We start from the raw sequence: 15,881 nt of genomic DNA, 5'->3' as shown, positions 1-15,881 counted from the left end.
AATATTCACGATTAAATTTATTTTGCTTCCTTGGACATGAGCTTGAACACATAATTAATAGTAAATGTAACAAGTCACATGAGACTGCGTCATGACAGATCATATTTTTGAAACTTGTGACACATATCACCGATATTGCTGGGTACTGTAACGAATAACACCGAAAAAATGTTCGGTTATATGCACGATTCATATCAGCAACCGCGAGTTCTTACGATTTGATACTTAATTAGCAATTTTTTACTTGACGGGTATCAAAATTTATTATATGTAATCAGCCGGGCATTTGTGCGGTTTGCATAGCATTTGCCTAGTAGCCATGTTGTTAACATATTGTCAAGCATCAACATCAAACAAACATGAATTTGACCAATGACAATAGCATCGAGATGCATGATTCAAAAACCTAAGCAGAAATATTTTGAAACATTGTGCGCAAGGACCTCAAAGCAGAAATTTCAATGGTGGATATAACGGAACAGTTGGCAATAGTTCGATATCCATGTGTATATCTCTTCAATACTCTTTCTCCGGGGCCTTAGCAACTGCCAGAATCCAGAATAGCATCCAAATTGGGTGTATCAATAAACATGCGAACTCATAGTTCCAACTGTTACCAAGTAAGGATTGTTCATATGACTTGAGTAACTTTGTAGATGCAACATTCCATAATGTATCGTAGTCCCCGTTGAAGAAGATATCTGCCGCATAAAAGACGACCAAAGCCACAACAACCGGTGATGCCAACAGACATATCCCGACTTTGATCGGCTTAAATCTAAAATATATAACATGCATCATGGAATATTTGTCTTAAAGAATTGTCAATGGATGGAGGTCGAAGTAGGGGAATGCTAGTAGGCATCACCTAGAACAGGGGCGGGCAACTTCTCCAGTCGGCGGGCCGGATATAGGAAAATAAAGTACTTCGTGGGCCGGATTACTGTATCGATATATTATTTGCCTATTTATCCACATGTACGAGGAATATATCGTATTTAATGAATGTATTTTAACGACAGCAATGTCACTTCAAATCAATTTCTCGCCGATAATGAAGAAGACAATGTGGAATTGAGAATATAGCATTGCCATACAGCAGTGGTCTGGATCCTATGGCTCGCGAGTCAAATATGACTCTTTTCGGGAATATGGCTCTTTGCCAAATATTTATTTTTGTACTGAATTGGTCAATGTTGCAGCGACTTGTTAGTAAATTTTCATCACGATCAGAATAATTATTCCCGTGGTAGTGCAAACATGTCTTTGAGAGGTAAAGGCAACGCCGTCTTCAGGTTTAGGAGCTCGAACTCTTTTCAAAATCCTCAACTTTAAACTACTGTCGCGACAGTGACCAATATCACAAGCGAATTCGATGTAGCCTACCCGACTCGAAATCTTGGATTGCACTATACGTTGATTGATCAAAGAGAACACCAGACATGGCGACACCAATATGACAACGTAGTTTTCAAATAGGCTACACGTTGTCTTCCTGATCTACGGCGCGAAATGAACTGCCGTGGAAGTGACATTCACAATTACAAACTCGATTTACAAACAACGCCATAGCTATCCATGTTCTTGATTGGCAAGTAGCTCTACCGGCGATAAAATAGGCGTGAAGATCAACGTTATATGTTACGGCTGAATACTTTGAGAATCGAGAAATCGATCAGTATTTCAATTTTCGAAATCAGTGCCACAGTTACATTAGATTAATATCAGTTATAATAAATTCTAAGCTATTTACGATGGATTGCGTTATTAATGGTGAGGCCTGGCCAGTATGTGCCCTACCTCTCGTTTCGCGCTTTATTTTCGATTAATAAAATGCAAATTGTGGGAATTTGGGAGAAAAATGTTCAAAATCTGGTCATTCATGGACATCAATAGAAAATACCAATAATAATTGAAGGTTTCAAAATCTTCGCTAACAGCTTAGATTGGGTAGGCCTATATATAGATTGCTGTATTGACCATGTTTGGCTCCACCTACGCATGTGATCATGGGTTCTCGCATTTAAAAGGAGCATCACGGCGAGCCTACGTTCTCGTAACTCAAGTTTCGCATGCTCAAGTAAGGCAACCAGCATGATAATTTCGAGTTTTTACAGAGAAAATGTGGTGCACACGACGAATCCCGTGTAGAGAGTTCGAATTAATACTACCGTGACATCAGAAATTTTCAATTGTGATGTAATATCTGATTGACATGTATGGCTCTTTAAGAGGTAAAATGGAAAAAATAAAGCTAATATGGCTCTTCAGACAAAAAAGGTTCCCGACCACTGCCATACAGGCACCGCCATGTCTGCTCTCTGATCAATCAACACGCGGTGCAGTCCCTAATTAAGATTTCAAAGCGTTCGATAAGCCCGGTACCCTAAATTTACCAAGATATCAATTCACTAGGGTCAAGTAGGTGACGAGATAGCATCGTTGTTCAACTGTGTGGCCTAATTAATCTCGATATTGAATTCATGCGACCCGCGTGCTCTACAAATTTTGAAACGTGGCCCGCAACCCGTTTTAAGTTGACGACCCCTGGCAGAAGCGGTGTCTTGCAAAAGCCTAGAAGTGTGCCGTGCCACAAGTCGGCGGCTACGGAATCAAAAATAAGAAATTTCAGCCTGGTGTAAATGACCATTGTAGTCAAAAACAGCGCGATTACCACAAACGACATTAGGGTTGAGTAGGCTACATCCTAAATGCCGATATTGCAAGTCTTCTCGCTTCGACGAACTTACGCGAAAGCTCCACTCTCGCACGCTGCGCACATGCGTATATAATATAACGTACAGCCACTAAAATTTGACCTAGTAAGTAAGTAGTGGGGAATCTCGGCAGACTGGAACCGCGGGCCACATTATCATGTAAGACGGAAAACTGTCCGCGGGCCGGACAAAATCCCTTCGCAGGCCGGATCCGGCCCGCGGGCCGTATGTTGCCCGCCCCTGACCTAGAAACATGGTTCCCAACCTTTTTCGACTCATTGCCCCCTTATCAGGCTCGACACAAATTTTTGCCGGCCATATTTACGGACCCAAAAAAAGAGGACGTATAAACTTGAAATTTATTCACGAAACTCTGATCGCTGCCACGGATGAGATTTATTCAGATTGCAGAAAATATATTTCTGAGTATGGCCCAATTTCAATTCATTTTGGATTCAGGATTGTTGTATACTTGAATTTGTACACGGTATTTTGAATGAATTTTACAGTTATTATTGGATATGGCTTTGGGTTTGGAAATTTAACAAGTAAATATTAAGACGATCTGCGAGGTAGCCTACATAACTTAAGTACAATATTAAAAAATATATTCATATTGAAATAGACCAGAAAATTTTCAGATGAAACTCGTCAAGGGTAATCGTCAGCAACTAGCAGAGAATTGAACAGAACATTGTATATCAACAATTGTATCCTTAAATATCATGTCAGCAGCATGAAAATTTTGGTAGTCGAAGCGAACGGATGTCATATTTGGTGATACAGTATGTTATTCAATTATAAACATGCAAGAGGAGAATGAATGATTGATGAATAAAATAGAAATTGTCCAATAGTCTTTCAAATACCTTTTACTATCGGAGCTGATAGGTGTAAGAAGCGGCACAGTGAGCGCAGCCGTTATCATCGCCAGTGAAAAGTTCAAGACCGCCGTGCAACCGATGGTGACACAGAATAACAACAGAGCAACGATCCGCAGCAGAGAATGCAAATTGTCAAATGCCTTTCTGTCATCCAATGGCCTGAATTGTGAAGCAAATGAAGTGCGGTATATACGAAAAAGACACGTCATATCCATACTTGTACAAACTATCAATCTAGTTAGCTGACGGTCAACAAACTACTGGTTTTATGAATAGTTTCAGTTCTAGTTCTAGAGCAACTAGAAAAAAGTGTCATCGTTTGGTGTGAATCGTGATGCTAATGTTCTGTGCGTGATGTACTTCCAGCCATTGCTAGGTCAGAGTCATCACTACTAACACTGGCTTAACCAGGGAGCGAGTTTTGGAGGTCGAAACCCCTCCATTACAAACTCGAAGCATCGTCATTTTGAAATGCGGATTCTATATCCGATGTTTCTTAGTTTATGTTCAATTCAGTAATTTGAATTATTCGTTATTAATTAACGATGTTTTAGTTAGTTAGGTAGTCCCAGAGCTTTGAATGTCGTTGGTTCTAGTTCTACCTGCCAGTAAAAGTGACTAGTTATAGTTCTGGTTGCGCATTTCGATATTCAGGTAGTTTGTCCAAGTCTGGTCAGATCACTACTATTTCAAATAACAATTTGGAAGCTAGCAGCTTGCCAACAATATATCGCCATACAACTGTACAAATACAATAGGTGACTGACGGTACCGAACTTAAAGATTCACTTCAAGACCAAATTCGTTGTAGCATAATTTATTGACTCGAACTTGAGTTTTCTTCTTTTTTAACTTAATTCTATTCTAATTTGTGAAATGTTTCCATGGTCTCATTTTAATTCTAATCAAATTTCTGGTTTTCCTAAAAATGCTATGGCAGAACTGTTTTGTTGGAAAGAAGTCAAGCTTGGTGGAGAAACATTTACCATTCGCATGCTTGTAAGAGCAACGTGTTTGTTATGTACTTCTTTCTAATCCGGTATTTTAATTCAATATCCAAGTTTATGCGAATTCAGTAATTTGTGATTCTAATCTAATTAGGAAAACAAACTGTGTGGCTTGTACTGTTGTACAGGTTGAAAATTTTGTAACTGTCCAATTCTGCTTACCTCACGAGTGTATTGAACGGTAGCACGAGCGTTGACGCATAAGTCGAGATAAATATCAAAGTCAAACTTCGATCACTATCCATCCCATACATTGCAGACCAGGCCGACGCAAAAAAGGGACTGAAATACAGCAGGACGCCGAGTACCTCCGCCAACGCAAGTCGGTAAAAAACTCCCATCCACGGTGATGGCTGTAAATCAAGGATGTAAACTGTGTAAACGTGTTGATTCCTAAACGAGCAGACAGGAGAATGGAGGTGGTCACTGACCAGTGACCACCTATGTTGGCTACATTGTTGAGCTGCCATCAATGATCGTCAAGTAAATTTATGCCTGACTACAAATAGAAGTATCGATTTCCAATTAGGCGAAAAAGTAGGCATTCTAGTTAGGCCTGGAAAATGTCGAGTATAAATAAAAGCAGTGGGAAATCATGACCCCTTGAGCTATTACTGCAAGTTGTTACTGACCTGCTTAGTGATAAAATTGTTAGGTCACCTAAAAAACACTACACACCAAACTTGGGTCAATTCCGACCAGTAGATGCAATCCGGCATCGAAATTCAACCATATTTTGAAAATAATAATTTTTACGGTGGCAAATTATTATTGTCGGTCGAAAATATTCGGATTTACTTCAATATGAAGATAACAATAGGTAAAGATTAGGGTTGTCCAAAATTTCAAAAATTTCAAAAATGCCACAAAATGAGACGTTACAACATAGCGTTTTTGAAGTTTCCCAAATTTTGGACAACCATGGTAAGTATATACAAAAAGATAGTAGTGCGATTGCCATACATTGTTTGGTTCTTGCTTGTTGCTTTTTAGGGATCTAGGAATAAATTCTCCGACTTCATCAATCGTCACTTCATCTTCTTTTTCTTTCGATGCCTTTTTGCGATCCATCCACAATGATAATGCGTGCAACGGTGTTAAGGAATTGATATAACTTTGTTGAGATGATAGCAGACGATATAGATAAGATAAGTGGACATTAAATAAGGTGTGAAGGCTACCAAGTTCTGACGTAATATCGTAATAGAAATTAATGTTCTGGTATATCTAATGTTAATTAATTGTAGAATGATATTTGTTACCTCCAAGAGCCTCTTTAAAGCTATTTCGTTTTCAATCAAATTTCATATGTCAAAGTCACTATCTTGACATCAAATACCATTGAGGTAAAAGTGGGAGTAGAAAGAGTCACAGTCTAAAATGGCAGTTGAGCATGTGACACTGCATCATGGTGACACATTAGTCTGTGACCATTGAGAATGGAACATTTTAATCATGATCCATCGACACATGGTCAAGTATCACATGTTGATATGCCAACACACACATGGCCACAAAATAGCAACAATCTATTGGAATCTTTATCCAAATAAAAACAAGGAATGAATAAAATAATGAACCCATCGCTACAAAAATTTATGAGGTAAAAGGATATCTTCAACGCAGGCGCGAGAAGGATCAAGCCCAACGGTGGCATGTAAAGGACGATGCTGATAAACCTGTCCGTCGCTGATATCAGGTAGAAGAAGTAGGAATGGTGAAGTTTCTCCAGTAGATTGTTCAGACTTCGCACAGTTCCTTCGACGATTCTGCAAAGAGATAGCAAAGATATCACCTAGATGTAGAATTTACAACACAAATCAAATTTAAGCATGAGTATGGAGTCGACTGTAAGTACTACCCAAGTACAGACAGATGTTACAATTTGAAAATCTGTTGCGAACTACTTGAAGTTAAGCAAATGACCAAAAGGAATAAAATCTTCACGATCATAGGGAAAAGGCGCTACATTTTTAGCAGTCAACTCTGACAGTGGTATCATTATATGACAAGTTATATCTCACAGACTGACTAATGGCCAGGCCTGTGTGAATTCATGCATAAGAATAGCAGGCCTAAACAACCCAAAATTACCTTTATTCTTGCCCCGAAAGTTCGTACTGTACCGTGCTTTTCAAATCTTTGAGTGTCACACAAGCGCAAGCGGACATCGGAACGTGTGCACCGCCAGACATTTTTGACTATTCACGGTCAAGTAGCACGGCCCAATACCAAGCCTACTAACGGACACTTGCAAACAATGGATACGGTAACTAGAAGAAACATGCCTCTTGGGAAGTTTACACCTTCATGTTGCAAAAAAGGAGTGTCTATCGATTTCTAATACACTGTGTTTCCCACCTCTCATGCTGGGTCCCCAAACCCAATGGGTGACCAGACCATGATGAGGATGTAGGAACTTTTAACTACAAAACTATATAGCACAATGAATTGTTTCTATATTGGTATTTTGCAATCTCATTTTTGCAATAACCTCTATGATTTTGGTACTACTCATCTCAGCGATGCTTCGTGACCGGCTTATTGTTACCAGAAAATCACACGCAGGGTCATTTGTAATTTCAACACGATCGGATTGAGCTTCATCAAAATCCCTGTAATAATTCTAGCTTCGGCATCCGCGGCCATTAACACCTTACTTATATTAAAGACATTTCACCGCGAAGCTTGTTATTGGTATCATTCAGTATAGTGCGAGCTTGACCAAATAATACACAATTTTACAACTGCTGAGAATTTGTGGTAAACCGTGGAGCGTCTATCCTACGTCAGTAACACATCGATAATTACGATGGTACTAGTAACTTACGATTTTGGGTGCGTTTTCGAATTGAAGGAGCCTCATAATGGATGCACAATTAAAACTGCTAACCTGCCAACACGATATGCTTCAGTTTTTCGGTAATCTTCGGATGTTACCCCTTGTATCGTCAACGACTGGATGTTGTGTTGGAGGAAAGTGGCGTGGTTGAATTCTGTGAAGCCGCTTGCCTGAGATCAAACAATACATTGACTCCATGATGAAATCATGAGATTATTGGGCTGCAAGAGAAGAATTGGTAGAAATATTTCAGTAAATTAACTATTATTTCACCTGTTTCAAGAACATTCTCGAGACCATTTTCAGAGAATCTTTGTAATTTCTTTCTGGCGATGCGGAATTTTTCTGGAAAAGTAATTGGCATACTTTGTTAAAAGATGAGATCCTTGACATGTTTCGAAAAAATACATTTGAATAATGCTTGCAGGAGTAATCCAGCATTGGCTAAGAGAGAGAGAGAGTGAGTATTGATGTTTTTTTCCCAAGTGTAAGGTTGCCACAGCGGCTAAGTGCTCAGTTATCACTATACACACTTACACAGAATACACTATTCAATTGTAAATACAAAGCAGCGAGTGAGAAGGTTGCTTGTACCAATCACCTTTTTCGGTTTAAAACTAATTTTGCTTTTAAAAGCATAATGTTTTTTAAAGTAAGATATAACTGATTTTAATTAGCTAGGAGTACAGCATCACAAGGTTTCGTCAGTGAAATGCAATCAGTATTGTGCTAGTATCTTGGAAAACAATTCATGTCTTATGATCGACAATTATTTATTCGTTCAAGTCAGGGTAGTGCTCTCTAATTTTATCATCAATTTAGTCAAATGGTAAGTCGTCCGTGCATGGACTGATATGAATTTAATACGGTACCCACTTAAAACAGAATAGATATGTAGCCACATATCATCGCAAAAATTTTAATTGAAGTTGAGCGTATTTTGTTCAACTACCGATCATACTAAGTCAATCAGAGATATGCATTTTACAATTTCGTAGCTGCTATGTACTTTTCAGCACGCACAATTTTGCAAATGTTCGTTCTGAAGTACTTCATATCAGGCTGAACTAACTAAATATTTATATCATACCCTACCTTTATTTCCTAAGATTTTTACTTGCTCTGGATTTCAGTAACTTCACTGAATCTCTCACTATCTACTCCCAGCATCTCTTACCGGATAGCTTGTGAAAAATGGAAACTGAATTTAAAATAAGTAAGATTACTAATTCAGATAGCATTTAGCAGTGATACTTTGCAATATTTAGGTTGGTAGATTAAATAACTTCAGATAACTGCAGGTAATTAATTTCTTTTGAAGAAAAACATCTTACATGATAAACACCACCAACAGCCATCTTCACCGAGTTCTGATAGCTAAGCTTCCACACGACATTCACCAAATCCAAATTGGGCAGTTGACCTTTGTTGCCAACGACTTCAACGTTGATCAAACTCATCGCGTCCTGCAGAAATTTAAAAGTTGTGCCCAAAAATTCTGTTCAAAATCCGATAATTATATACTCCTACCGGAAAGTCAAGATTCAACGAGGCCAGTATTGCTCCTGCACGTTCTTGCAATGGACTCCCTTTGACGTAATCAGACTTCATATCGTAGTAGGACTGCAACCAGGCTTGGGATCCAACATATCCCATGTCCGAAAATAGGAGTACAATGTCCTTGGCCCAAAACGGCTGAGCTATTCAAGAGAGTGATTCGAATTATTCAATATGAACTTGATGGTATTTTAAGCATGTTCCGAATAAGGCTTCTTTTATAGACTATTAAGCTATGTAGGTTTGAACAATACATCAATATTGAAGCCCTGTATATAAAACTTAATCAATAATGATATAACAGGTATTTTATTTATCAAGATAAAAATCGCATATTTTATATCCATTGCCAATCGTAGAAATCGAATCAAGCATAATTATGACCACAAGTTATGACCGACATCTAAACAACACAATTCTGGCCTATGTTTCGTCGATTTCAAGTGGGTCTTATACAGCATAGTGCATGAGAGCCTAGTGAAGAAACAGTATAGGTAGTTTGATTCACCTCTGATTTGCCGTCCAATCGATAACGCGAATCCGACTGCGTAATTGTGACGATCCTTGTGTATTGGAATGTTCAAAACGATAGATTCTGTACTTGCCGCTCTTCCCGTTCGGATAAACCCGTACACATTAGTGCCGTTTTCAATCTAAAAGCAAACGAAATAGTGACCCGTTAAGTTGTAAATTTAGTTTAAACTAGTCCAAGTCTAGTCCTCGCCGATCAGAATGGAACAAACTACAGGATTCTCATCCGCTATAAAATCTTGGTAAGTTTTAAAAAATGCCCTCTTTTCCTGATCTCAAAATATGCGAACTCCAACTAAAACCAACTAACTAACCAAACCTAAACTAACCAGATTCAATTCCAAAGCAACTCATTAAGCTCAGAAATCGGCTCATATAGAATCATCATTTGAAAAGGACGTGGTTTCGATCCACACACCGCATCCCGGACTACGCCACTGTTAGTAGGCCTAGTGATCTGCATAGAATACAGAAAGAAAGGCTCTGTAAATAGGTTCAGAATACTACAAATTTATATCCATCGGATTGTTCATTGGAAACAATAATTTGGTGGTGCTCAGTAATGGAGTACTGCTTTCTTGAAGTAGGCTACTCAAGTAGGTTCAGTCTTCTTACACTGATTATCTGCTTATGTATGTTTTGGGATAGGTTTGTATCACTTTTTTAAGTGACGTTGTAATCACAATCGCTTGACATAGCCTCTGTATCAGGGCTACTCAATATATTTATGAATACTGTACCTTAGGGTTGTTGAAAAATAACTAATTTTACAGGATACCGGGGATTCACTGTTCAAATTGTTAGGCTGTCTAAAAAACGCTGCACACCAAATTTGGCACGATTCAAACCAGTAGAAGCCGACACAGAGGCAATTGAAATTTTTTAACTCATTATAATAAAAAAATTTTAAATTTAAAATTTTACTGTCACCTCCATGAAATTGTTACAAAAACAATGCAATTTAACCCGATTCCAGCTAGAAGCGAAGTTATTTAAGTTTTTCAATAATAATTCTGGGTTCACCCACCGTCAATGCTATTCTGCACATGCAAAATTTTCAACAGCATTAATTTCGCTTCTTCCGTTGGAAGTAACGTAGACAAAAATTGCTTTGCATCGTTCTGACTGATTACACCAGGTAAAGGTACAGTGTACCTATACCTTGTGTAATCGGTCATTTTGCATTAGTCGCAAAAATTCATTTTGCAATTTCAAAAGTAGCCACCTTTAATTAAGTGCGAAAAGTATGCGACCCTGTGACCAAAATCTACTTTTTCAAACTACGGTGCGCTTGAAGTAATTTTTAAATGCCTTCGAAATTTCTTCTACTTGTAATAGAGTATATAACCTTACCATGACACTCCTACTTCATGAGCACAACACCGACTAATTTGATCACCTGTAAATGGCCACAAGAATCAATTTAGATTGAAATGCAGAGTAGTGATTGAGTAAAGACATTTCACTTTCTCACCGGATGGTACAAATTTTGATTTTGCATGGCAGGAAGTGGTTGTTTGAAGGAGACCTCTTGCTTGTAGGCTGTCATTCCGTAGTCTCTCATCTGGCTAGCAAGGCTATCAAAAACATCTCTGAAGAAATTTGAATAAAATATAAATCATTATATACTAAATGAATTGTCCACGTGCCAGTAGTCTCATGTGTAATGGTGACATGTAGCACTGGGCAAAATCGAGTACCTGAGTGATTCGATTCTGAATTGTGTATTAGCATTCGAGCGAAGTATTTGAGTATCATTCATCATGATGTCATAACAGTATGGAAGATGTGAAAAGTTCAAATATGTACCTTTTATGCTACTAAAGAGAATAGAATGTTCGTTTTACATCGCAGTAGACATGATTTTATTCTTTTTTCGACAATCCCTATTTTAAAAAGTTTCTTGAAGGTACAGAACTTTAATATATAATTGAACAGTATATTCATATTGAAATGAACCCGAATATTTTCGAATGTTAATACAATGTTCTTTTCAATTTTCGACTAGTTCCTGACGATTACCCCTGACGAGTGTCAGCCGAAAATAGTCAGGTTCATTTCAATACGAATATACTATTCAATCATCTCTATCTTGTTGCACTTGTGATAATGATGGGAGGTTGACCAAGACTTCAAAGACAAGCTATGATATTTCCACTTCAGTGCGTTGCTTTGTACTCCTTGTTCCGTATACTGTGATATGACCAATCGAGGTGTAAAGGCTTTCACAGTGGAAAATACAATAATTTTCTTTGACAAATTAACTCTTAGTGGAGAGGAGCGTATAAATTCAGTATTCGGGAAAATCATCTCTTACTACTCAACAAGGATCAGTAGATTTAATACCGTTTAGATTTGAATATTGATTGACCTCTGCCCTAGTGGCATGTAACAAGATTTTTCATGCAGGGATCGGATGTCATGCATGCATTACATTGGTATTTATCGGTTAAGGTGGGCGTTTGAGTAACATAATTCACCAAGTAGTTGTGACTTCACCCTACCTTTTCATAGTATCACTATCATGTGAGGTTATGAAAATAATTTACTGGACACTAGTGATAAATTCAACCAGCACTGGACTTGGTATTGAATTCGGCATTGGGACATCAAATTCAAACCCAAAATTCACATATAATGAATCCATTTGGCTGATGGCTCATATCTCAATGAGATCGAAATTAGCATCCTTTACTGTCATGACAGAATTACCGGTTTGTACTTTCTCTGATCCGTAAAAATTCCTGATTGATGAGATCAGCTGCTCTCTGTTCTTTTGTGCCATAATTTGGAGTTTGCAATCCGGTGAGCAAGGCATTTTCCGAATGGTAATGGTTCTCGCTGATGTCTCGATACGGCAACACCAGAAATCCAGCTAACCCCAGGGTATAGCAGAGTATGCTGAAAGGACAGTGGAATCAACTCACAGTTTCTGCCAAATTTTGATAATCATGAAAACATTTTGGAGTCAGCTGCTGACTGGCATATCATTTTTAACTATCTATCTACCAATAAATTTGTCAAAGCGCTTGCAGGAACGCATAAATCAGCATGTCCCTAGATTCATTAGAACACGCTCGGTGAAAAGCTCACCCTTAACTCACCCGCTCAAGATTGATGCGGAACAATCAAAGGCCATAAATTCTGCAATTGGCAAACACTTGTTGGATAATCCCGCTTGTGCGAAAAATTATCGAGACGACAGATTTCGTATACTCGGAAAGGGTCGCTCACACTTTCATTTGTGTGCCTTGGAGTGGACTTTTATCAAAATACACCAGCCAAGGCTGTGTCAACAAAAAGAGTTCGTGTATCATCTAAAAATAGTACATTGAACGCTCTCGTATTCGTGCTGGTGACGTCATATTTTGTGTTACGATTGTCGATATACGCTGTTCTTTCGAATTCTCTACTAGTTGCTGACGATTACCCCTGACGAGTGTCAGCCGAAAATATTCGGGTTCATTTCAATATGAATATACTATTCAATAAACTATCTATACGGAGATCAGAATGTGTAACCACAAAATCACTACAAGGGCTACCATACCCTCCTTATTTTCATCATTTGTCCTATTTATATAACGACAATGTCGTTTATCTTTACCAGGGTTGTAACCAAGACACAAGGCTCAGAGTCACAAGTCACTCTAACCTTCATAGTTTTGACTCGAGTCATTTTTTCAAAATACGGAAATGACTCGACTCGAGTCCATCTGTGTATTGACTCTCGAGTCATTGTGTATGACTCAAACCAAGTTACATATATGACTCGAGACTCAGACCGCGAAGACCGACATTTCATTGTAATTTCGAAGAATAGTATAGTATCCGCACTATTGGCATTATATGTATTGGTACTGGGACTTGAAAATGCGACCAGAAATTGCTAAAAGCGGGGAAAATGAGTATATTATAAATTCGAACCATTCGATATCACCAAACAGTTATAAAAAGTGGGTTTAACAAGACTTCCACTGGAAATTATCAGTCCACACAATGACTTTGAAACCGAGTCGTAATACCATGACTCAGACTCCACTCTCTGCTAGCTGACTTCGACTCGGACTTGACTCAGTGGTGAATTGAAAATGACTTGATTTGACTCGAGTCATAGCTATAAAAGTGAGATTGACTTGTGACTTAGTTACAACCCTGCTGACCACCTCTGAGATTGCTGTTCAATAATAATTGAGATGTCTAGCAGACTTTTCCTACTTCGCATGAGACGCGAGAGTAGTCGAAATAATGGATGGATGCTGTCACATCTAAGAGCCCCGATTCTTCACTATCATATCAATCCAAACACAAGGTGGCATTCGTGTATTATCAAAATTTGACCATTCAGTAGTTTGCACAAAACATAGGCTATCATAGTGTCCAGCATATTCCATTCGTTACCAACTAAACGACAAGATCATTGGATTAGACCACGCTAGAATTCTAGTCACAACCATAGAGTCATAATGTTGTCAACAACAGAGCAAAACATGCGAAATCTGTTCATACGATTCCAAACGCAACCCATCTCACATCAAAATTTGACGGCTATGGGTTCATGAATGAACTAGCGTTGTAAGTGCAGCTACCAAGTTGCCGCCATTTTCTCTCAATGTCCGCTCTGCAACTTGCTTTGTGACTTCAAGTTCCTTGATTATCAATTCGACGTCCTCTTTTTTTATTGAAACTTTAGCGAGTTCTCGTTCCTTTTCCTTGATTTTCATGATTTCTGCCTTTTTCTTCTCTTCGATATTAACGAGGACACTTGCCAGATCTGTCCCGGATATTTCTTTCTCTTCGGCGAAATCTAGAAACAGAACAAATGTTTTGAATGGTTTGAAGGTCACCAACGTTGAAGGATAGTGCATACCAAAATATACTGTAGTGAGAATGACGACATTTGCAGTGATGCTGGGGCCCGTGAAACCTTAAAAAATGCAGACCTACAGACAAAAAGCATTACCACACCTGACAACTAACAGGACTTCCCAACTATGGTTTGCCAGAATTAATTTTAGGGTTATGAAATTATTTTTCATCACTCCAATTGTAGTGATTTAATTCCAATGCGTCCAAGGATGGTTTGAACCGAAATTTTACATCCAGGTCAAACAAGATTTAGAAAGTAGTTGTCAGAGCGAACTCAAGTTGCTAATTCTTAGTATTCAGATCGTTAATGCCACATCACAAAGATGTAAGAATAACAAAAGTTCATGTTCATTAGTGTTTTTCATCTAAAAAAGAATTCTTCGCGATTTGACCGATCTCTGCTAGCTCGTGGTTAATGGAAACATAGGTCGACAACTTTCACTGTGTTGGGTAGCCTAGTAGCCTACCAACGGCCCGCAGACAAAAAGTTTCAGATTCCTATAATGATTATGATTTCTAGAGTATCAGTTGGTCAATAATTTCATCACATCACAAAACCTAAAACCACAATTGTACGATACAATGAAAAGATACAAGATTATGATACAATGAAGAGATTAGCCGCACATAATCTTTCAAATCACGCATCCACCTGTCCTGGATGATGTAAAGAATAGACATGGATAATGAGTGAAAAATAGGCTAATAGAAGATCTCATTAAAAGGACATTACGATAAAAATTAAGTGACATATGTGGAAGTTCAAAAAAAGCAAGGTCTATTCATCAGATTGTGGTTCAATAATCTCAAGCCCAGAGATTCTCAAATGCCTTCAGACTCTGAAGTTCAGAGGAAGTAAAAAAAAACAGGAGACTGTCTACAAACATTACCGTAATGAATTGCAAAAACCAGAACAATCCTAATGAGCAAACAGGCAATAAATCATACCTGTGACTTTTTCAAGATCAGCAGCACTTTCAGCATCATGTTTCTTTTTCTTTTCTAACTTGTCGTCATCAATGGGAGCACTTTCTTCAGTCATTTTCAACGTTACTGATGCAAGAAACTAATCGGTGGGAGTTACAGCTTCGCTCGCGCAGTCACAACAACAATTACAAAATATTACTAGCTTTGCAACGTATAATACCTATTTTCTCTTGAACAATAAAATTGATAAATAGATTTTGAATCCGGCAAACTCACCATAGTTTGGTTACGTGCGTAGATATGAACAAGAGTAGTTTTGATTCTGGTCTCCGACTGTCAATCATCTTCTCTCGAGCTAGGTATAACACTGTGATCCCCTTTGGTCAATGAATTGCCGTTCGCAGTCAAGCCTAATACTACCTAGTCGGAAGACAGAGTAACAATAATAACAATAGGAATAGTGGGAAAATGTCGTTTTACGGGGGAAATTTTTTTTAGCCAACCTTCCCCATGGCCCATGGAAAACGATCGACAAGCATAGATGGTC

The 15,881-nt window shown here is 38.3% G+C and overlaps 2 protein-coding genes across 2 annotated transcripts; both read right to left on the bottom strand.

Moving 5' to 3' along the window:
- Positions 1-15,881, bottom strand: LOC145439450 (GPI-anchor transamidase component GPAA1-like). Its single transcript, XM_080316933.1, has 13 exons — positions 15,611-15,881; positions 12,251-12,439; positions 11,013-11,130; positions 9,516-9,660; positions 8,981-9,150; positions 8,785-8,916; positions 7,724-7,795; positions 7,502-7,620; positions 6,224-6,377; positions 5,572-5,694; positions 4,771-4,961; positions 3,587-3,760; positions 1-778 (listed from the first exon to the last, which is right to left on the bottom strand). The coding sequence occupies exons 1-13, from the start codon at positions 15,676-15,678 to the stop codon at positions 517-519; spliced, it is 1,917 nt and encodes a 638-aa protein (XP_080173059.1). The 5' UTR covers positions 15,679-15,881; the 3' UTR covers positions 1-516.
- Positions 13,847-15,596, bottom strand: LOC145439452 (huntingtin-interacting protein K-like). Its single transcript, XM_080316935.1, has 2 exons — positions 15,356-15,596; positions 13,847-14,345 (listed from the first exon to the last, which is right to left on the bottom strand). The coding sequence occupies exons 1-2, from the start codon at positions 15,447-15,449 to the stop codon at positions 14,095-14,097; spliced, it is 345 nt and encodes a 114-aa protein (XP_080173061.1). The 5' UTR covers positions 15,450-15,596; the 3' UTR covers positions 13,847-14,094.

The sequence above is a fragment of the Botryllus schlosseri genome, chromosome 5, assembly GCF_051294905.1.
Source record: "Botryllus schlosseri isolate E-star chromosome 5, Bs_hap1, whole genome shotgun sequence".
NCBI classification, from domain to species: domain Eukaryota; kingdom Metazoa; phylum Chordata; class Ascidiacea; order Stolidobranchia; family Styelidae; genus Botryllus; species Botryllus schlosseri.
Note: the sequence above shows the minus strand (reverse complement) of the source record. Positions and strands in the feature narration are given on the sequence as shown.

Excerpts from the sequence above, each read along its gene's own strand:
- LOC145439452 (XM_080316935.1), bottom strand. The coding sequence starts at position 15,449 with ATGACTGAAGAAAGTGCTCCCATTGATGACGACAAGTTAGAAAAGAAA. Across the intron at positions 14,346-15,355 it reads TGATCTTGAAAAAGTCACAG|ATTTCGCCGAAGAGAAAGAA; the intron begins GTATGATTTATT and ends TTCTGTTTCTAG.
- LOC145439450 (XM_080316933.1), bottom strand. The coding sequence starts at position 15,678 with ATGATTGACAGTCGGAGACCAGAATCAAAACTACTCTTGTTCATATCT. Across the intron at positions 12,440-15,610 it reads ACGCACGTAACCAAACTATG|CATACTCTGCTATACCCTGG; the intron begins GTGAGTTTGCCG and ends CTGTCCTTTCAG. Across the intron at positions 11,131-12,250 it reads ATCAGAGAAAGTACAAACCG|AGATGTTTTTGATAGCCTTG; the intron begins GTAATTCTGTCA and ends AAATTTCTTCAG.